Below are 21,766 nucleotides of genomic sequence, written 5' to 3'. Positions count from 1 at the left end.
AAACAATTAAAGACCAAAAGATATCATGTGGACAATGAGGTTCAAACCTTTTGGAGTAAATAAATCATACAGGCGGTGATGACATTGGCTTTGTCAGTCCAAGACGTACAGCAGCAATAAGCTGTGGCTCCTCCATCATTTCTCCAAAGCGCTTTTGGAGACCGTTCTGAATGGCTCTGATAAGTGGAAGGCACATTTGGCAAGATGCTTCCAGCCTTTAAAGTTTTGTATTTAGTAAGAAGATCACTCCTTGCAGCAGCCACCCCATATGCCTGTTGGTCTCAGACTGTAGAATGTTCAAAGCTGAGATCAAGCTGAGGCTTCATCACTTTGCAGTACTCATTCAAGATCAGGCTCAGCCTGAAAAATAAGGTAAGGTAAACGTAATACCTCTTAGAATTCTAACATTTAATGGACAATAAATATTACTGTAATAGGAAAACATTACATTCAAAGAATTGCTACTCACATTTTCACTTTTAATTCACACATTTCTTATGGCATCCTCCCCCTTCTCTTGTATGATACCTGTGATCCTCTCCACAGCCAGGTAAGATGAGTTCCAACGTGTTTGATTTGGACGGATCAACTGCAGTTTGCACTCAGTCTCTACAACTGCAGCAGCTAAATTTGACCGCTCCGTTTCATTCCACATGGCTTGGCATTTGGCAAAAGACCACCTGGACAACTTTTTGTAGCTATCACTATTTGTTTCTGCCAATGCAGAATCTGTTGTTGCAATGAGGTTCAGCAGGTGACATGCACACCGTTGATGCCGAGGGAGTTGATATTCTAGGCCACTGTCATTTTTGGTATTCAACCTGCTCTGCTGGCTCTTCAGCATCTGAGTGCCGGTCTGCTGACTCGACTGCTTGGACCTGCTCACCAAAAACATTGAATGCCTTGATGAAGCTTGATCCACTGTCTGTTGTGGTTCCTTGGTTTGTTTGTTTGTGGTTGCAGAGGTAAGCATATTGTAGTTTGTCATCTTTAAATGGATGTTTCCTCTGTGGACAAAATTACTGCATCAATATGGGCAAAATGTATATAGCCTGACCAGTTTGGTTTAATACAAATGAACTTAAACCAGCACATAAAGTGTTATCTAAGAATTTGGGCAATGACAACATTTTTGTTTTGGCTCTGTAGTCCAGCACATTGGCTTTTAAAAGATTCAATGACAATGGGGTTAAAGTGCAGACTGTCAACGATTAGGTGTTTTTATTCATATCAAATGAACCATTTATAAATTACAGCATGTTTTGAATAATGTCACTCAGTCCAAAGGATGTTGGGGAATATCGTTATTTTCCCCAGTTATAAGAACTAGAGTATTACCAAACATGATTTGGGGCTATTATTCGAAACTCAGGATCCAACAAGATATGGCTTGGTGACATAATAAGCAAGCAAAACAAAGATAATGCACGTGCCTAAATATCCCAGGTCTCAAAATTATTTATTTTATCGTCAAAAGTTCATTCATTTCACTTTTAGCTATCCCCAACAACTTACATTATGGGGATGACTAACTACTAGCCACCATAACGTCAATGCGGTAGTAACCCGCACTACAGCTTACAGTTCCTTCTGCTGTGTATAAAGACGTTGGTCAGGGTTAACTTCTAACTAGCTAGCAACAGGATGAGCTAGCTAACGTCAGCTTTATGCTACAGATTGAATGCAACTGGCTAGTAGCAACACTTTGTTAGCTACATTACATAGCCTACACAGCAAACGCCATTTGTGGCGATAAAATATATTTATAACTTTACTTTTCGTACCATTACATGTTTCCTCAAGTTTGACGCAGAGTTTTTGTAGTCAGCCACCTTCCACCAACTTTGGTAAGCAGAGCTTACATTCCATAGTTACACTGTCTCCTCTTCTCTGCTTGAAGCTGAAGTGTTCTTTGAGATGAAGCCAGGGATTTCCTTCCTCGTGGTCTTCAGAAGACCCGGTCACTGGCTCTGTCTCTGTGTGTCTGTACTGTCTCCTGAACCTGCTCATTCTCGTTAGGCTCCATTTATTTTTCAAGTTGATTAGGAAACCTTTTTTTTCATGGCATGAAGCTACCTTTTTTTACTGTTATACAATCCTGCTACCGATCATAATTTGTGATTGGGCCTTTTTTGCGCAATGCGTGAAATGGAATTGTATTGGTCCATCTGGTCATGTTACTTGTCACTGACAAACAAGTGAACAATTTTAGCTGCTACAAAAGGCGCAAACTTCATGTGCTTGCCATGATTATGTGTATCCTTTTTCTGGATTGTACTCTGTAACGGATGGTTTTGAAAATGTAAAAGTAAAAGTACAGCCTTTGGAAAATACTCAAAAAATTACTAGTGCACAGAAAAGCTACTCAATTATAGGAACAATGAGTAGTTGTAATTCTTTACTTCCACCCCTGCTGTACAGTTATGATTCATGCTAACACTTAACATCTCTGTCATTGTAGGGATAACATGTGGTGATCCACATGACCCTCTTGTGAGTTCTCCCTACCGCTGGCAGCGGGGTCAATTGGGAGGAACTCAGCGTTACAGCTGTAGAACCGGATTTAAAACCATTAATGTGTCACATTGTGTTCTATAATGTTTCATGTCATTGTTTCCCCCAGAAATAAAGGGAGCATGTATCAACCCAACTGTGATGAATGGATTCCTAGTTCAGTCAAATGAGAGGAATGTTGATCGCAGAAATAGCAAGATATACTCTTCCTGCAGTGTAGGGTTCAGAATCTCTACCGGGGGTTGGTGGGGTGACGCCACATGTACTGAGGGAAAATGGTCTGGAATATTAGAGTGTATTGGTAAGAAAACGGTGAGCTTTACACCACTCCAGCCGACGCTTGGCATTGTACATGGTGATCTTAGGCTTGTGTGCGGCTGCTCGGCCAAGGAAACACATTTCACGAAGCTCCCGACGAACAGTTCAGGGAGAGCTTGAAAATGTCAGTGAAGACACTTGCGATCTGGTCAGCTGTTGCTCTGAGTACGCATCCTGGTAATCCGTCTGAATGTTAAACTGTTTAAAGGTCTTACTCACATCGGCAACGGAGAGAGCGGGATCACACAGTCGTCCAGAACAGCTGGTGCTCTCATGCATTGTTAAGTATTGCTTGCCTCATATTGAACACAGAAGGCATTTAACTCGTCTGGTAGGCTTATGTCACTGGGCAGCTCACGACTGGGTTTCTCTTTCTAATCTGTGATAGTTTGCAAGCCCTGCTATATCCGACGAGCGTCAGAGCCGGTGTAGTAGGATTCAATCTTAGTTCTGTATTGACGCTTTACCTGTTTGATTGTTGGGCCACGGTGGAGGCCTTTGGCAAAGGCTCGCATAGTCTGGTAAACAGAGCACATTGTCAATTGCTTGTTGGTTCAGGGATATTAAAAAGGATCACACTGTCTGAAGGGATGATGGGTACTGAGAGGTGTAGGGCAACCCAGCCCCCGAAGCCTCTTATCAACACTATGCAAAAGGCTTTACTGTCTTCTCAGGAATTCAGCATTCTCTGTGTTGATATCTCATGCCCCTATCTGGCTCACCTCTGAGAAGCAGAGGTTCTGTTGTCATTACATCATCTAGGTCTGATATTTCAGGGTTAATTTCACATTAATACTATTGGTCAACAACTCAAATAATTCAGATGTTATGAAGGGTGCTAGATTCATTGTCCCTTTTTTTTTTGCTCCTGACCTGTGCTGGTGAGATACACCCTCGCTCTTTCTTTCTCATGATCTAGTGGTCATGGCACAAGCCATGGTCTCTCTGATCATGCCGAGAATAATACCTTGTAATGTCAATATTGCCTTCTAACTTAAGATTTATGCCTTGTATGTTAATTTATTCATTTCGCAACGTAATTAAATACTTGCCTTTTGATAGATAATTCTCAGACCTTTCTTTTTTTTATTAAAAACAAAACAATATGTTTTAAGTGAGAATAGGCATTGGTCTGAAGTCGAAAAAGAAAGGAAATTAATATGAGCACAACAATGCTTATTCCACCCATGCTCTACCAAGTTTTTCCAGCACACAACCTTGACCTATTACAGTAGCTTTGTTGGTAATGTACTTCAAACTATGTGTAGGTAAGCTGCTTAGGATTCAAACCTTCTCAAACAGCCTAATTCATACTCAACTATATATTGACATTTGAAGTCAGCAGGGTAACTCATCTCTTTATCTTGAAGCACACTACTAACATAATGTGTTTCTATCATTTTTTGACTCCAAAATGCAGAAGTGAAATGTAATTTATCATTGCCACCAACAAGAGGAACAAGTTACACACCTGCTGACAGAAATCTGTTCTTGCCTGATGAACGTGTAACGGTGACCTGTGCCTCAGGATTCTGGAACTCTATCTCACGTCAGACTGAAAATACAATGACATGCAAAGAGGACGGAAAGTGGTCATCTTCCACAACAGATTGTGAACGTATGTTCATACTGGAGAGTATATTGAGAGTGTATTGGGGTATACACAGGTGAATCACTGTGTATTACTGTACAGGTTTGATTCATGCTGACACTAAACATCTCTATCATTGTAGGGATAACATGTGGTGATCCACGTGACCCTCTTGTGAGTTCTCCCTACTACTGGCTGCGGGGTCAATTGAGAGGAACTCAGCGTTACAACTGTAGAACCGGATTTAAAACTACAAATCCCCGGGGTGTTGCCACATGCACAAGTGATGGCTCCTGGACTCCGGAACCACTCTGTGAAGGTGCAGTTTTTTGAAGGAAGCCATCTTTGAAGATCACTGTGATTTAATTACCTTGTGCTCTGATGTTAGTTTGGACTGCATCAGAATGACATTGTTTGTCTTTCAGAGATTACATGTGACAAGCCAGATATCCTAAATGCTGTGATTAAAGACCCGAAAACAAGATACAAAATCAATGATCTGCTCACTTATGAGTGTAAGATGAATTATGAACTATTGGACAGTACTACCAGACCTACTGCTACCTGTACTACAAATGGCTGGACCAAGACACTTGGCTGTAAAGGTAGGATGACATTTACATTTCAATCATCTAAAACTCTGAGAATAAGAGTCAAGACACTGATCCAGAAGGTTTAAAGTTTACTGGAAATATCAAGCATCCGATTTTAGCCTGTTGTTTTATTCCCTATTTGAGGATTTGGTTTGGAATTGCTAATGGTATGAACGTTCACTCACTTTGCTTCCATTTGGTTTTCCAGATATTGCTCTGTTCAGTGCTTTTATCAAACTGACAGCTTGGCCAAAATGTAATGATATGGTAATGCTTTGTAGAACAGGTCCTCTATGTGCGCTGTTAACTGAACGATGTGTCACAATGCGTTCTGTAATGTTTCCTGCCATTGTTTCTCCCAGAAATAAAGGGAGCATGCATCCATATTGAGGCTATAAGGAGGTATAGACAGTGTAATCACTGTGTATTACTGTACTGGTATGATTCATGCTAATACTAAACATCTCTATCATTGTAGGGATAACATGTGGTGATCCACGTGACCCTCTTGTGAGTTCTCCCTACCGTTGGCAGCGGGGTCAATTGGGAGGAACTCAGCGTTACAGCTGTAGAACCGGATTTAAAAACATTGATGTGTCACATTTTGTTCTATAATATTTCATGTCAATGTTTCCCCCAGAAATAGAGGGAGCATGTATCAACCCAACTGTGATGAATGGATTCATAGTTCAGTCAAATGAGAGGAATGTTGATCCCAGGAATAGCAAGATATACTCTTCCTGCAATGTAGGGTTCAAACCCTCTACCGGGGGTTGGTGGGGTGAAGCCACATGTACTGAGGGAACATGGTCTGGAATATTAGAGTGTATTGGTAAGAAAACAGATCCTCTAGAAATGACCTCTTTACAAAGTAGATCAAGAACAGTGGAATGCATTTCCCTCTGACTTGGCTATATTGGTCTGAAACTCAATCTCAATGCTCTTTCTCTCTAGATCAATCACAATGTGGCAGAATCCCTGTCATTCCCAACACAAGAAAGGTACCTCGCAGTGAAGTCTATAAGAATGAACAAACTGTTACAATTGATTGCAAAGTTGGATACACATCTGAAACTAAGACTATAAAATGTAAGGATGGAGAATGGCAAACACCGTTACCAGCTTGTAGACGTGAGTAGTTGTTAATAGTTTTGTTCATGTAATTGATTTTAATTGAATACAGTGGCCAGTCATCCTTCAATGTATGTTTATATATATGTTGGAATAGTTTGGGGAAAAGGACCCCGAAGCCCATATGATATTATGTAATTACATAGATAGTAGTTCTGTGTCTGTACTGTGTGTTTTCTACCCACTAATCTTTCATCAATATTTTCTTCTCTTGAAGTGCAAGGCGTTCCATGTGATCCTCCACCAAAAGTTGAAAATGCAATTGTTAAAATCCCGTATCAAAATAAATATAGAGAGGGATTTGAAGTGAATTATGAATGTCGCAAGTCCTTTGAAATAGAGGGACATAAAAAACTTACTTGTGAAAATGGGAGTTGGACAACTCCACCACCAGCATGCAAACGTAAGTATTGCTAACTGTTTGAAACTGATGCAGTAATTCAGTTTAGAGTTACTCTACTATGAACAGCACCTATTCAAACAGGGAAAAAATGATATTTAAATGTTAATTGAGATGAAAAATTCTGTATCACATAACACCATTATTCTCTCATACAATTGGTTTTACAGAAATATACATCTCTGATTTATATTTTCTCAATGTGTCCACTTTGAGATAGTTGCTGTTGTTTTTTGCTATAATTCATTATAGTCTAGTATTCCTTGATATGATAATGGATGAGTTTCAGTGCATATTTACAGTATATATCACAAATTGCCCCAGTTACATTCTCTGAATATACTGTACATTGGCCATTGACTATGGTTCTAACCACACAGTCATTCTCTGCCACTTTTGTGTCTGTGGTACATAACTGTAATTTGATAGTTCAAACATGTTGTGCTTCACCTACAGAGTACTGTGGTAAGCCTGAGGGCGCAGGGAGGAGAATGGAGATTCCTGACCAAGTGCTGGAGAGATACGAAAATGGGAACCAAATAGACTATACATGCATTAACCCATACAAAGGCCCCGGAGGAAAAGCAACTTGCAAGAATGGAGAATGGCACATGCCAGTTGAGTGTAACGGTAAGTCTATGGTACTGTATTATCATGGTACTGTACTGTATTATCATTGTACAGTATTATCATGGTACTGTATTATCATCATATTCTATAATCATGGTCTTGTATTATCATGGTATTGTATTATCATGGTACTGGATTATGTTACTGAATCATGGTACTGTATTTTCACGGTACTGTATTATCGTGGTACTGTATTTTCATGGTATTGTATTATGATTTCTCTCTATTCCCTGTTTAATCTAGCAAGCTGTCCTGATCCTCCTCCCATTACTAATGGAGATTTCACCAAGGAAAAGAGAGATGTTGAAGGTGTAATTACAGAGGTGTCCTACCAATGCAGCAGACAGTTTACACTGAGTTTCACAGGCAGCATCAGATGTCTGGATGGAAAATGGCCGAGCCCTCCAAAGTGTTTACGTATGTACTTTATTTTCAACTGGTCTGAACATGGTGTTATATCTACATGTCAAGTGTATATAAATGTATGAATATCTACTGTACACTAAGTGATTGAAAACATTTCTGGGATTTCATTTCCATCAGGGCCTTGTGAGATTTCCACTTTTGATGCAGAGTACAATCTACAGAATTTACCCAAGAAAGATTATACTGCGCACGGTGAAAAAAAGACTCTTCATTGCAAAGAGGGATATTACCATAAATTGAAACGTTATTCACTATGGAATATAGAAGAAATTGAGATGAAGTGTGATGATGGAGAGTTACAGTATGGAGAACACATGCCTATATGTAAGTTCATGTCATGTAAAGGAACACCCATCAGTGTAAGATAGTCATTCTCTCAACATTAAGAGTTTAACATCATCTAATATATAGAATGCATAAGTTCAGGATGCCCTGTGAGCTATCTACTGTAGATTAATACAATAGAAATGGATAGTATTTTCTCATTTTGATCTAAACCTTTTTTTATGAAAATCAATCCACCTGTTTGATCATATTCAATGAGGCCGCTATGTGTAACCTTCTGACTGTATAACCAAAATAATTTGTTCTTTGATTTTTAGGTAGCTATCGTTATTCATAGGTAGATGATGAACATAATGGGTAAGTTAAATTAACCACGAGAATGGCATGTCTTATCATGTCTCTTAATCACACAAACCTGTAGTAGGAGTGAAGGCAGAGCAAATGTCTGAAGTCAAGTATTATAAACAGTACTATGAACAGTATTATACACAGCATTATAAACAGTTATGAACAGCATGTTTTGGCTTATCAGTGAAGCATAACAGAAACATGTTGGAGTATAACATCACATCAAGCAGGAATCATTTCTCTAATCATTGACACAAAGATAAAAGGTCACATGGTTAAACACTGTCAATTATCCACTATAGTAGGAGTGGTCAGCAGAATTACTCCACAGACTCTGATCTATAATAGTAGTGGTCAGCAGAATTACTCCACAGACTCTGATCTATAATAGTAGTGGTCAGCAGAATTACTCCACAGTCTCTGATCTATAAAAGTAGTGGTCAGCAGAATTACTCCACAGACTCTGATCTATAATAGTAGTGGTCAGCAGAATTACTCCACAGACTCTGATCTATAATAGTAATGATCAGCCAGATTACTCCACAGACTCTGATCTATAATAGTAGTGGTCAGCAGAATTACTCCACAGTCTCTGATCTATAATAGTAGTTGTCAGTAAAATTACTCCACAGACTCTGATCTATAATAGTAGTGGTCAGCAGAATTACTCCACAGACTCTGATCTATAATAGTAATGATCAGCCAGATTACTCCACAGACTCTAATCTATAATAGTAATGATCAGCCAGATTACTCCACAGACTCTGATCTATAATAGTAATGATCAGCCAGATTACTCCACAGACTCTGATCTATAATAGTAATGATCAGCCAGATTACTCCACAGACTCTGATCTATAATAGTAATGATCAGCCAGATTGCTCCACAGACTCTGATCTATAATAGTAATGATCAGCCAGATTACTCCACAGACTCTGATCTATAATAGTAATGATCAGCCAGATTGCTCCACAGACTCTGATCTATAATAGTAATGATCAGCAGTATTACTCCTCAGATTCTCCTCTATAGTAGTCGTGATCAGCAGTATTACTCCTCAGATTCTCCTCTATAGTAGTCGTGATCAGCAGTATTACTCCTCAGATTCTCCTCTATAGTAGTCGTGATCAGCAGTTTTACTCCTCAGATTCTCCTCTATAGTAGTCGTGATCAGCAGTATTACTCCTCAGATTCTCCTCTATAGTAGTCGTGATCAGCAGTATTACTCCTCAGATTCTCCTCTATAGTAGTCGTGATCAGCAGTATTACTCCTCAGATTCTCCTCTATAGTAGTCGTGATCAGCAGTATTACTCCTCAGATTCTCCTCTATAGTAGTCGTGATCAGCAGTATTACTCCTCAGATTCTCCTCTATAGTAGTCGTGATCAGCAGTATTACTCCTCAGATTCTCCTCTATAGTAGTCGTGATCAGCAGTATTACTCCTCAGATTCTCCTCTATAGTAGTCGTGATCAGCAGTATTACTCCTCAGATTCTCCTCTATAGTAGTCGTGATCAGCAGTATTGCTCCTCAGATTCTCCTCTATAGTAGTCGTGATCAGCAGTATTACTCAACCGACTGATTATCTTGTCATGTGATTTCATTTCTACAGAGTCATGATGTTCCCTCCATCAATTTCAAGAATCCTTACAAAGCCGCCTTTATATGCAAGGAGAAGACCCATTTGCTTTTGTGGTGTCTGTCGCTTGTTTAATTTAGATTTAGAAGAAATGTGAGCCATCCATCTTTTCAACATTTGACATTGTATCATCATTGAAACAAAATAACAGTATCTTTCAAATCATATCAGTCTCAGCTTCACTATAATAACAGTACAGCTATCTAAAGCTAGACTGAAATGGTACATTTGTTATATTAGTACAAAGTGATGTGATTGTGTGAATATCCTTCTATCAAGTTTATACATTTCCTGGCTGGGCTGATGAGACAGTGGATTGCGCAGTCAGTTGAAACAGAGTAAATAGGCATTTTAACATCATAGATTTAGCCGGTGGTAGCTTGTGGAATAGGCACCGGATGGAATGCGGTCTTAACCAATCAGCATTCAGGATTAGACCGGACACGCTCTATAATGTGTAAATATTCTCCTGTATCTCCCAGCTGTGTGATTCATTACCTGAAGGTGTAATATAAGTAGACAACTTTTATGATTGTGATTGAGACGACACGTTGTCTCCATGAGTCTTTACAAGGCTACAGTACAACAGAATAAGATTTACAGATGTTAACCTAACAAATGCACATTAAAGCTGACAAACTATTTCTCAGGTCAGTATCACTTGTCATTGGCCACACCAGATACTGAATGTTACTTTTGATTTTGACCTCCCCTTTGTTCACAGACACATTATTCCATTTTTGTTAGTCACATGTCTGTGTAATTTGTTCAGTTTATATATCAGTTGTTGAATCTTGTTATGTTCATACAAACATTTACACGTTAAGTTTGCTGAAAATAAACGCAGTGGACAGTGAGAGGACGTTTCTTTTTTTGCTGAGTTTATATTCCCGAAGTCCTGTCAAAAACATAAAAAGTGAATATGGAATTGAAGGCAGAAATTGTCGTCACTTTCCCTGCGTATCAGAAGAGTAATGTGCTGTTTCCCTATGATGATGTACAATAGTATCTAAATGTAGCAAAGTAAACACATCAGTTACGTTTGCTCACGTTGTACAGTCTAGTCAGTGTCTTACAGAGCAATTGGTGGATACTAACACAATGTGGGCACTACAAGCATGTGAGAAAGTGATTGAAAACACATCCTTACCAGTCTGAGCTGATGAAGCATCCACATTCACCCATACCACCAGACACAGCAGAGTCAGAGATGATTTCATGTTGATCAAATGGTAGATGCAGTAAAAATGGAAGGAGTAGAACATAAATATAGAGTGTCTATCCCAAAGTTAATGTTTGTCTACAGAGTTCCAGCCCCCAGGGAGCATTGAAGAGAACCACTGTCCAGGGGGACTGACGCAAAATACTGGAAAACTCCAATATATAGAATTTAATCAAACCTTCACTGCGGTAAAAACACAGGTATAATTTTAGTGAATGATATCATAAATAGGACTGGTGGAGTTATGTCACACATGCAGCTAACACAGACATATGGAAATGTCTGCTCTACCCAAAATTACAACCAATTAATTGCAGCATTACCACAAAAATGGAAGAGGCAAGTAGAAGGGGAAAAAAGTAAGGAACTTGTATGTCGGCCATGTATTAAAGAACATAAATGGTTAAAGAAAAGTGTGATAACTTAAAAACATATACCAATATCATTTAAGGACCAAAAAACGGACAGCTGTGCCATATAAATTGCAAAATAGTTGTGAAGAGATTTTTGATGTACCCATTCCATGGCACATGGTTTATGAATTGATACGCAAAACAACGCCAGATTCAAAACTTCAAATTTTTCAAATTAAATTACTATACAAAATTCTTGCAACAAATAAAATGTTATATATGTATATCTTCCCAGCTCTGCAGATTCTGCTGCTTGGAGGCAGAGTCATTAGATCATGAATTTTGGTATTGTCCATATGTAGCTCGTGTTTGGACACAGGTCCAGGAATAGCTGAAGAATTGCAATACCGGGTGATTTGAAAAGCCATAGTTAGTCAATCAATAATATAATAATTATATTAGCAAAAATTGTTATTTTTAATGCACAATCTGTAGAAGCTATGAGAATAGAAAGGTTCAGTACTTTTGTGAATCATCACAGCATAGTTGAAAAATATATGGCAAATAGAAATCCAAAATGTTGAGAGATAGATGGGAGGGGTTGAATGGAGCTGAAGGGTGGGACTTATAACATGATAGCCAATGTAAAACATTTGAGGTCTGTAAAATGGATATAGGTTCGTAAATTTGTGAAATAGCACAGTTACAAATATAAATCCAAGTATATGGACATCAGAAATAGAGGAAGGACTAAAAACAAACAAAATATAACTATTGTAAAAGATTGTGTCTGTAAAATGTGTATGAGATGTATAAACTGAAGGTAGAAGCCTACATTTTTATTAGTTTACTCCAATTGGGGTAAGGGTGGTAGGGTTTGCAAGGAATAATAAATGTATATTCTTTAAAAAGTATGTATATCTATATAGGTATGTGTATGTACAGTGGGGAGAACAAGTATTTGATACACTGTCGATTTTGCAGGTTTTCCTACTTACAAAGCATGTAGAGGTCTGTAATTTTTATCATAGGTACACTTCAACTGTGAGAGACAGAATCTAAAACAAAAATCCAGAAAATCACATTTGTATGATTTTTAAGTAATTAATTAGCATTTTATTGCATGACATAAGTATTTGATCACCTACCAACCAGTAAGAATTCCGGCTCTCACAAACCTGTTCGTTTTTCTTTAAGAAGCCCTCCTGTTCTCCACTCATTAATTGTATTAACTGCACCTGTTTGAACTCGTTATCTGTAAAAAATGAACCTGTCCACACACTCAATCAAACAGACTCCAACCTCTCCACAATGGCCAAGATCAGAGAGCTGTGTAAGGACATCAGAGATACAATTGTAGACCTGCACAAGGCTGGGATGGGCTACAGGACAATAGGCAAGCAGCTTGGTGAGAAGGCAACAGCTGTTGGCGTAATTATTCTAAAATGGAAGAAGTTCAAGATAACGGTCAATCACCCTCGGTCTGGGGCTCCATGCAAGATCTCACCTCGTGGGGCATCAATGATCACGAGGAAGTGAGGGATCAGCCCAGAACTACACGGCAGGACCTGGTCAATGACCTGAAGAGAGCTGGGACCACAGTCTAGAAGAAAACCATTGGTAACACACTCACCGTCATGGATTAAAATCCTGCAGCGCACGCAAGGTCCCCCTGCTCAAGCAAGCGTAAGTCCAGGCCCATCTGAAGTTTGCCAATGACCATCTGGATGATCCAGAGGTGGAATGGGAGGAGGTCATGTGGTCTGATGAGACAAAAATAGGGCTTTTTGGTCTAAACTCCACTTGCCGTGTTTGGAGGAAGAAGAATGAGATACAAGATGAGTACAACCCCAAGAACACCATCCCAAGGTGGAAACATCATTCTTTGGGGATGCTTTTCTGCAAAGGGGACAGGACGACTGCACCGTATTGGAGGGAGGATCGATGGGCCATGTATCGTGAGATCTTGGCCAACAAACTCCTTCCCTCAGTAAAACCTTTGAAGATGGGTCACGGCTGGTTCTTCCAGCATGACAACGACCCGAAACACACAGCCAGGGCAACTAAGGAGTGGCTCCGTAAGAAGCATCTCAAGGTCCTGGAGTGGCTTAGCCAGTCCCCAGACCTGAACCCATTAGAAAATCTTTGGAGGGAGCTGAAAGTCCATATTGTCCAGCGACAGCCCCGAAACCTGAAGGATCTGGAGAAGGTCTGTATGGAGGAGTGGGCCAAAATCCCTGCTGCAGTGTGTGCAAACCTGGTCAACAACTACAGGAAACATATGATCTCTGTAATTGCAAACAAAAGTTTCTGTACCAAATATTAAGTTCTGCTTTTCTGATGTATCAAATACTTATGTCATGCAATAAAATGCAAATGAATTACTTAAAAATCATACAATGTGATTTTCTAGATTTTTTTTTTAGACTCCGTCTCTCACAGTTGAAGTGTACCTATGATAAAAATTATAGACATCTAAATGCTTTGTAAGTAGGAAAACCTGCAAAATCGGCAGTGTACAGTGCCTTGCGAAAGTATTCGGCCCCCTTGAACTTTGCGACCTTTTGCCACATTTCAGGCTTCAAACATAAAGATATAAAACTGTATTTTTTTGTGAAGAATCAACAACAAGTGGGACACAATCATGAAGTGGAACGACATTTATTGGATAATTCAAACTTTTTTAACAAATCAAAAACTGAAAAATTGGGCGTGCAAAATTATTCAGCCCCCTTAAGTTAATACTTTGTAGAGCCACCTTTTGCTGCGATTACAGCTGTAAGTCGCTTGGGGTATGTCTCTATCAGTTTTGCACATCGAGAGACTGACATTTTTTCCCATTCCTCCTTGCAAAACAGCTCGAGCTCAGTGAGGTTGGATGGAGAGCATTTGTGAACAGCAGTTTTCAGTTCTTTCCACAGATTCTCGATTGGATTCAGGTCTGGACTTTGACTTGGCCATTCTAACACCTGGATATGTTTATTTTTGAACCATTCCATTGTAGATTTTGCTTTATGTTTTGGATCATTGTCTTGTTGGAAGACAAATCTCCGTCCCAGTCTCAGGTCTTTTGCAGACTCCATCAGGTTTTCTTCCAGAATGGTCCTGTATTTGGCTCCATCCATCTTCCCATCAATTTTAACCATCTTCCCTGTCCCTGCTGAAGAAAAGCAGGCCCAAACCATGATGCTGCCACCACCATGTTTGACAGTGGGGATGGTGTGTTCAGCTGTGTTGCTTTTACGCCAAACATAACGTTTTGCATTGTTGCCAAAAAGTTCAATTTTGGTTTCATCTGACCAGAGCACCTTCTTCCACATGTTTGGTGTGTCTCCCAGGTGGCTTGTGGCAAACTTTAAACTACACTTTTTATGGATATCTTTAAGAAATGGCTTTCTTCTTGCCGCTCTTCCATAAAGGCCAGATTTGTGCAATATACGACTGATTGTTGTCCTATGGACAGAGTCTCCCACCTCAGCTGTAGATCTCTGCAGTTCATCCAGTGATCATGGGCCTCTTGGCTGTATCTCTGATACACGGAGTCTTCTCCTTGTATGAGCTGAAAGTTTAGAGGGATGGCCAGGTCTTGGTAGATTTGCAGTGGTCTGATACTCCTTCCATTTCAATATTATCGCTTGCACAGTGCTCCTTGGGATGTTTAAAGCTTGGGAAATCTTTTTGTATCCAAATCCGGCTTTAAACTTCTTCACAACAGTATCTCGGACCTGCCTGGTGTGTTCCTTGTTCTTCATGATGCTCTCTGCGCTTTTAACGGACCTCTGAGACTATCACAGTGCAGGTGCATTTATACGGAGACTTGATTACACACAGGTGGATTGTATTTATCATCATTAGTCATTTAGGTCAACATTGGCTCATTCAGAGATCCTCACTGAACTTCTGGAGAGAGTTTGCTGCACTGAAAGTAAAGGGGCTGAATAATTTTGCACGCCCAATTTTTCAGTTTTTGATTTGTTAAAAAAGTTTGAAATATCCAATAAATGTCGTTCCACTTCATTATTGTGTCCCACTTGTTGTTGATTCTTCACAAAAAAATACAGTTTTATATCTTTATGTTTGAAGCCTGAAATGTGGCAAAAGGCCGCAAAGTTCAAGGGGGCCGAATACTTTCGCAAGGCACTGTATCAAATACTTGTTCTCCCCACTGTATATATGTGAATATGTATGCATATGTGCATGTATATGGATGTATATACTTACACAAAAATATCTTTCCGCAATATTAAGCTGATCCAACCCTTACATTTATTTTTTATTTTTTTAAAGAACAGTTTAATGTAGGAACTGTGTTGGTTCAGTCTATTAACAATAGGTCAGAAAACAAATCGTTTTAATTTGAATGATTTTAATTTGTAGTATTTTTAAGACCACTATGTTAGATATCAGAATAAATAACTTGTGTTCTCGGTCTTCCACTATTGTTCAGCTACATGAGATAGAGACATTTCTACAGTAATCTGATGTGCTTAAATTAAGAGCTAAATAAGCATTGAGTGGTACAGGTATCACATACTGTAGTTATGTAATGTGGATAAGATCTATTGAAACATTTTGTCATTATCCAATCACAAAACCTGGACTAACATAACCCTTACGGTACATAAACCTTGTTCACTGTCTATTGACATGGCTAATGTTTGTTCCAGCAAGCAAGTGCCTCCTTTTCCCGTCAAGCCATGTTTTATAGGGGCAAAAGGGGAGGGACAAAATCTATTTCTGCACCTTGGGAGTATGTCTGTACTGCCATGGCTCAACTTAGCCCCATATTAGCCAGCCAACTTGACGAACCATACATAAAACATGACATTAAACGTTTTCTTGCATATGAGAATTGAAGGACAATATTCCTGCTTAAATGATCAGGATGCCACCAACAGGAAGGAACACGTCATCAAGGCACTATGTGATGATGATGCAGTTGAACATCACATAAACATTTGTCTGGTTGCTAAGATATTGTAAAACAATACGTTGTGAATCTTTATAGTGAACTTTGAGAAATTAATTCCCAGCACCACTAATGTTAGAAAGCTTGGTTGTGTGTGTGTGATAATATTATTCCATGGAACAATTAAAATAATCAAAGTAGATGAATACATTTGAACCAGCAGCACTTTATTTCATGTTGGACAATCATGAAATACCATACATTTATTCAGACAATGAATCTGAAAATAATTTGAGAAAACTATTGACAGGGGTTATTCATTGACATGTTTGCCCAACAAGCAAGTGGCCATCTCTTCGCGTAAGACGAAGCCACTATTGGCAATGAGGCAAGTTCATGACCCCATTTATACACTGCTGATGAAAACCAACACTACCTGGACTAAGTCTAAGATGACCAGTACACTTAAAAGTGGTATGATCCCCATGTGTGGCATAGACTTTTTGATCTTCCGGAGGATATTTAAATTGGATGTTCTGTGTGTTCATCAGCTCTTCATCCACAGTGCAGGGTTCTGAAATGAGAAGATGGTACAGGAATCAGTGTGTGAACGTGTCCTTCAAGGGCCACTGAAAATTAGTTGTTTTTCATTTTAATGAATGTTATCTCTATACCCCTAGATCCTTGAGGAATGTCACTTGTCAATGCCTCAGGAGCATGGTTCAACAGTTACATTTCAACTCATTTTTAAATAGTAATTAATTAATTGATCTTGAATTCCATTCCTGGAATTCATCCTTACCGATCGTTAAGGGGGAGTTAGCATCCGATTGGGTAGGAACTGGGCCAATGTTATTTTAGAGAGAACTTACTCAGACAGGTTATCGGTCGTGTCCAGATCCCGTCACGACACGTCTTGTACGCTGAAGGGGGATCAAGGATGTAGAATTTCTGGCAGACATATTGAACTGATTCTCCATTTCTGTAGCGTTCTCTGGTTATGTCTCTGTCTCCGTTATTGACCTGTGGAGGTGGTCCACAGAAATCCTTGGGCTCTAGGAAGACATGGGTGACATCAGAGAAATACTAGTGATGAAATGTACCAAGCTGCTATTGTCCCAGTCCTAGTATTCCAGAAAACGTTCCTGCCTTTTCCAAAATGCGTTATTTTGCTACATTTTTTGTGAGTAGGAGATAATTGTAAATCTACTTAAAACAAGTAACTTGATTGGGAAGTGGAACAATGTGTTAAATCAATAAAAATACAATTTACCATAACAAATTGGAATGGAGTGACTCCACTGTCCATTGGCTGAGCAGGTGACCTCTGATTTCCCCTTCAGAACGTGTTTAGAGTTGCTGCACTCAAACTGTAGCCTGTGTCCAACCTTCATGGTGTTGTTTTGGGGAATTCCTATCACGTTCACGTTCTTAATCTTCTCTGCAGCTTCACAAGTCACATCTATTATGGAGGGAAAAAATAGAAAAATCACTAAATTGCTGTATTGAACATTTGCAAACCTGATGTAACTTCTGAAGGTACATATTGTTGTCGATAAAATGATTTGCTTAGTTTTGGCTAAAGTGAAATGTTTACCTTCACAGGTTGGGAAATGGTTGTTCCACATCCCCCCTGCGGCACACACTACCTGTGGGTTTCCCTTCAGCTGGTGTGCTGGGTTGGGGCAGCTGAACTTGAGCTCATGACCGTACTGTATAACACCATCATCATCTGGCAGACCACTCACAACCACCCGTCCATCTGTAGCCTCGGGGACACAACTCACCACTACGGAGAAAGATCATATTGCAGGGTGTTGTACAGTCTATAACTTCATGAACCCTCTGAGTTACAGTGTAATGTGCATTGTAAAAAGTAAGTAAGGTGTTATGCTTTATTTACTATAATTAAGCAATAAGTCCTGAGAGGGTGTGATATATGGCCAATATGCCACGGCTAAGGGCTGTTCTTAGACACGATGTAACACAGCGAGCCTGGATACTTCTATTAGCCGTGGTATATTGGCCATATACCACAAACCCCAGATGTGCCTTTTTGCTATTATAAACTGGTTACTAACGTTAGATCAGTAAAAAGTTATTGAGGGGGTCATACCCATGGTAAACGGTACGATATATCACAGATTTAAGCCAATCAGCATCCATGAGCCGAACTACCCAGTTTATAATATTCAATGAATACATGGTTACCTTCACATATGGGCAGGTGGTTGCTCCATCCTGCCACCATACAGGTTCTGTTGTCCATTTTGCTCACAATCTGATAACTACAGACATTAGTAAAGTGATTAGGTGGTATTATTAAGTCTGTGACATCATTAGCAGTGTTCTAAGTTCAGCCCCATACTAGACAGGCTGGATTCAACCCCATACTAGACAGGCTGGATTCAGCCCCATACTAGACAGGCTGGATTCAGCCCCATACTAGACAGGCTGGATTCAACCCCATACTAGATGGACTGGATTCAGCCCCGTACTAGACAGGCTGGATTCAGAACCATACTGGACAGGCTGGAATCAACCCCATACTAGACAGGCTGGATTCAACCCCATACTAGACAGGCTGGATTCAACCCCATACTAGACGGGCTGGATTCAGCCCCTTTCTAGACAGGCTGTATTCAGCCCCATACTAGACAGGCTGGATTAAGCCCCATACTAGACAGGCTGGATTAAGCCCCGTACTAGACAAGCTGGATTCAACCCCATACTAGATGGGCTGGATTCAACCCCGTACTAGACAGGCTGGATTCAACCCCATACTAGATGGGCTGGATTCAGCCCCGTACTAGATGGGCTGGATTCAACCCATACTAGGCAGGCTGGAATGGGAGGACACAGGGCTATTAACAAAAATATATATCATAAATAATAACGAATGCCCGTCATTGCAAGTGTATTTGATAGTGGCTCCAAAGACAAAGTCATCTCCAACGTGGATGCTGTAGTGGCCATTGGCAGTTTCATCAGGGAGCTCACATGGTTTAGCTAGATGTCAGGAAACCGCAGGAAAACAAGATCATGATACAGTATGTAAGAAAGTGATATGTTCAAGTTGAGTCTATGGGGGCGCTATTTCATTATTGGATAAAAAACGTTCCCGTTTTAAGCGCAATATTTTGTCACGAAAAGATGCTCGACTATGCATATTATTGACAGTTTTGGAAAGAAAACACTCTGAAGTTTTAGAATCTGCAAAGATATTGTCTGTGAGTGCCCCAGAACTCATTCTATAGGCGAAACCAAGATGAAACGTCAAACAGGAAATGAGCAGAATTTCTGAAGCTCTGTTTTCTAATGTCTCCTTATATGGCTGTGAATGCGACAGGAATAAGCTTAGACCTTCTGCCGTTCCCCCAAGATGTCGGCAGCATTGTGACGTATTTGTAGGCATATCATTGGAAGATTGACCATAACAGACTACATTTTCCAAGTGTCCGCCTGGTGTCCTGCGTCGAAATTGGTGCGCAACGCCAGGTGCAAGTATTTTTCCATTTGATAGAGAGGAGAAACCAGGCTTCCACGAACTATATATCATCGAAGAGATATGTGAAAAACACCTTGAGGATTGATTCTAAACAACGTTTGCCATGTTTTCAGTCGATATTATGGAGTTAATTTGGAAAAAAGTTCGCGTTTTGAGGACTGAATTTTCGGGTTTTTTTGGTAGCCAAATGTGATGTACAAAACGGAGCTATTTCTAATACACAAATAATATTTTTGGAAAACTGAGCATTTGCTATCTAACTGAGAGTCTCCTCATTGAAAACATCCAAAGTTCTTCAAAAGTAAATTATTTTATTTGAAGGCTTTTCTTGTTTTTTGTTGAAATGTTGCCTGCTGGATGCTAACGCTAATGCTAACGCTAAATGCTACGCTAGCTACTGTTACACAAATGATTGTTTTCCTATGGTTGAGAAGCATATTTAGAAAATCTGAGATGACAGTGTTGTTTACAAAAGGCTAAGCTTGAGAGATGGCATATTTATTTCATTTCATTTGCGATTTTCATGAATAGTTAACGTTGCGTTATGGTAATGAGCTTGAGTCTGTATTCATGATCCCGGATCCGGGATGGCTAAGTGCTAGAGGTTAACAGATCTTTTAGAGTGTTTAACTAAGCTATTATGGGGTTATGCTAATCATAACTGCTACTATAGCTATTTTGTTGAAGAAAAATGAACATACTAGCACGTGCGCTTAAATTACTAAAATGTCAAATGTATAACAACAATATTGAATCTATAACATTGAAAGAAATACTCACGCTTGCATTTCCCCTGACGGACCACCACCCACTTATTCTTCTTACACTGATAACTTATTCTGCCTGCTGGCACAAAGCCAAAGTTGCAGGAAAAAAGGACAATGTCGTCCTCTTTGTACTCATTTTTGATGCTTTCCTCAGTGACCCTGGCATTGGGCACATTTGGAAGAGGTCCACTGCACACTGACAGAGGAGCAGAGGAAAAACCTTTAGACAAACAGAGAGCTTGGCACTACAAAGTTCTATGTTGTTATTGACACAGCCTTGTTCTGTTCAGTGTTCTCTACCTATATAGTACTCTAAATACTCTCATTTGCTGACACCATTCAAACCAACGAGGGTTTGGAGTTTTAAAACCAATTATCTCAGAATCTTCTTTTAGCAGATAGAAACTTCACCCCCCCCCCCAGCAACTGATGAATACTAACACAATGTGGGCACTGCAAGCATGTGAGAAAGTGATTGAAAACACATCCTTACCAGTCTGAGCTGATGAAGCATCCACATTCATCCATACCACCAGACACAGCAGAGTCAGAGATGATTTCATGTTGATCAAATGGTAGATGCAGTAAAAATGGAAGGAGTAGAACATAAATATAGAGTGTCTATCCCAAAGTTAATGTTTGTCTACAGAGTTCCAGCCCCCAGGGAGCACTGAAGAGAACCACTGTAAAGGGGGACTGACCCAAAATACTAGAATTCAATCAAACCTACATTGCGGGGAGGGGAAACACTGAGGAAAATGCTCAATGTAGGAACTGCATTGGTTCAGTCTATTCATTAATTGAGCAAATCAAAACTCATTTAAAAGTGCAAATCATTTGGTCAGCCATATAGAGACATATCTAATCTGAAGAGCATAGATTTAGAGATAGAAATACATTTAGACAGGTAGCAAATACTTTGAATGTTGATTGTAATGATAATAAGCTCCATTTGTAAGGTCATTGATGAATCACCAAATAACTGAACAAATAGCTGAACAAATGTGTACTGACATAAACCTCACATAAATCTGTCTGTTTACTGTCTATTGACATAGCTATGTTTGTTCCAGCAAGACAACCTTTTCCCGTCAAGCCGTATTATCCAGGGGCAAAAGGGGAGGGCCAAAA

General features: G+C 39.6%; 2 protein-coding genes across 3 annotated transcripts in view; one reads left to right on the top strand and one right to left on the bottom strand.

Moving 5' to 3' along the window:
* Nucleotides 1–10,917, top strand: part of LOC139409526 (coagulation factor XIII B chain-like) — a 36,130-nt gene extending 25,213 nt beyond the window's left edge. The window contains exons 5-15 of one of the 2 annotated variants that reach the window (XM_071154799.1): nt 4,253–4,450; nt 4,566–4,742; nt 4,849–5,028; nt 5,657–5,848; nt 5,971–6,147; nt 6,365–6,550; nt 7,004–7,177; nt 7,421–7,594; nt 7,721–7,927; nt 8,206–8,245; nt 9,850–10,917. In XM_071154799.1, coding sequence (XP_071010900.1) covers nt 4,253–4,450; nt 4,566–4,742; nt 4,849–5,028; nt 5,657–5,848; nt 5,971–6,147; nt 6,365–6,550; nt 7,004–7,177; nt 7,421–7,594; nt 7,721–7,927; nt 8,206–8,225 — 1,685 coding nt within the window. In that variant the 3' untranslated portion in view covers nt 8,226–8,245; nt 9,850–10,917. The remainder of the gene's footprint in view (nt 1–4,252; nt 4,451–4,565; nt 4,743–4,848; nt 5,029–5,656; nt 5,849–5,970; nt 6,148–6,364; nt 6,551–7,003; nt 7,178–7,420; nt 7,595–7,720; nt 7,928–8,205; nt 8,246–9,849) is intronic. The other variant, XM_071154798.1, reaches the window with a different exon arrangement.
* Nucleotides 10,918–16,566: 5,649 nt separating this feature from the next.
* Nucleotides 16,567–21,317, bottom strand: LOC139409530 (complement factor H-related protein 1-like). The gene is made up of 7 exons (XM_071154809.1): nt 21,129–21,317; nt 20,649–20,831; nt 18,572–19,369; nt 17,958–18,149; nt 17,634–17,822; nt 17,233–17,415; nt 16,567–16,934 (listed from the first exon to the last, which is right to left on the bottom strand). The coding sequence occupies exons 3-7, from the start codon at nt 18,627–18,629 to the stop codon at nt 16,735–16,737; spliced, it is 822 nt and encodes a 273-aa protein (XP_071010910.1). The 5' UTR covers nt 18,630–19,369; nt 20,649–20,831; nt 21,129–21,317; the 3' UTR covers nt 16,567–16,734.
* Between the last annotated feature and the right edge of the window lie 449 nt (nt 21,318–21,766).

Source organism: Oncorhynchus clarkii, chromosome 5 (genome assembly GCF_045791955.1).
Source record: "Oncorhynchus clarkii lewisi isolate Uvic-CL-2024 chromosome 5, UVic_Ocla_1.0, whole genome shotgun sequence".
In the NCBI taxonomy this organism is placed as follows: Eukaryota; Metazoa; Chordata; class Actinopteri; order Salmoniformes; family Salmonidae; genus Oncorhynchus; species Oncorhynchus clarkii.
This window is presented reverse-complemented; position numbering and strand designations above follow the sequence as displayed.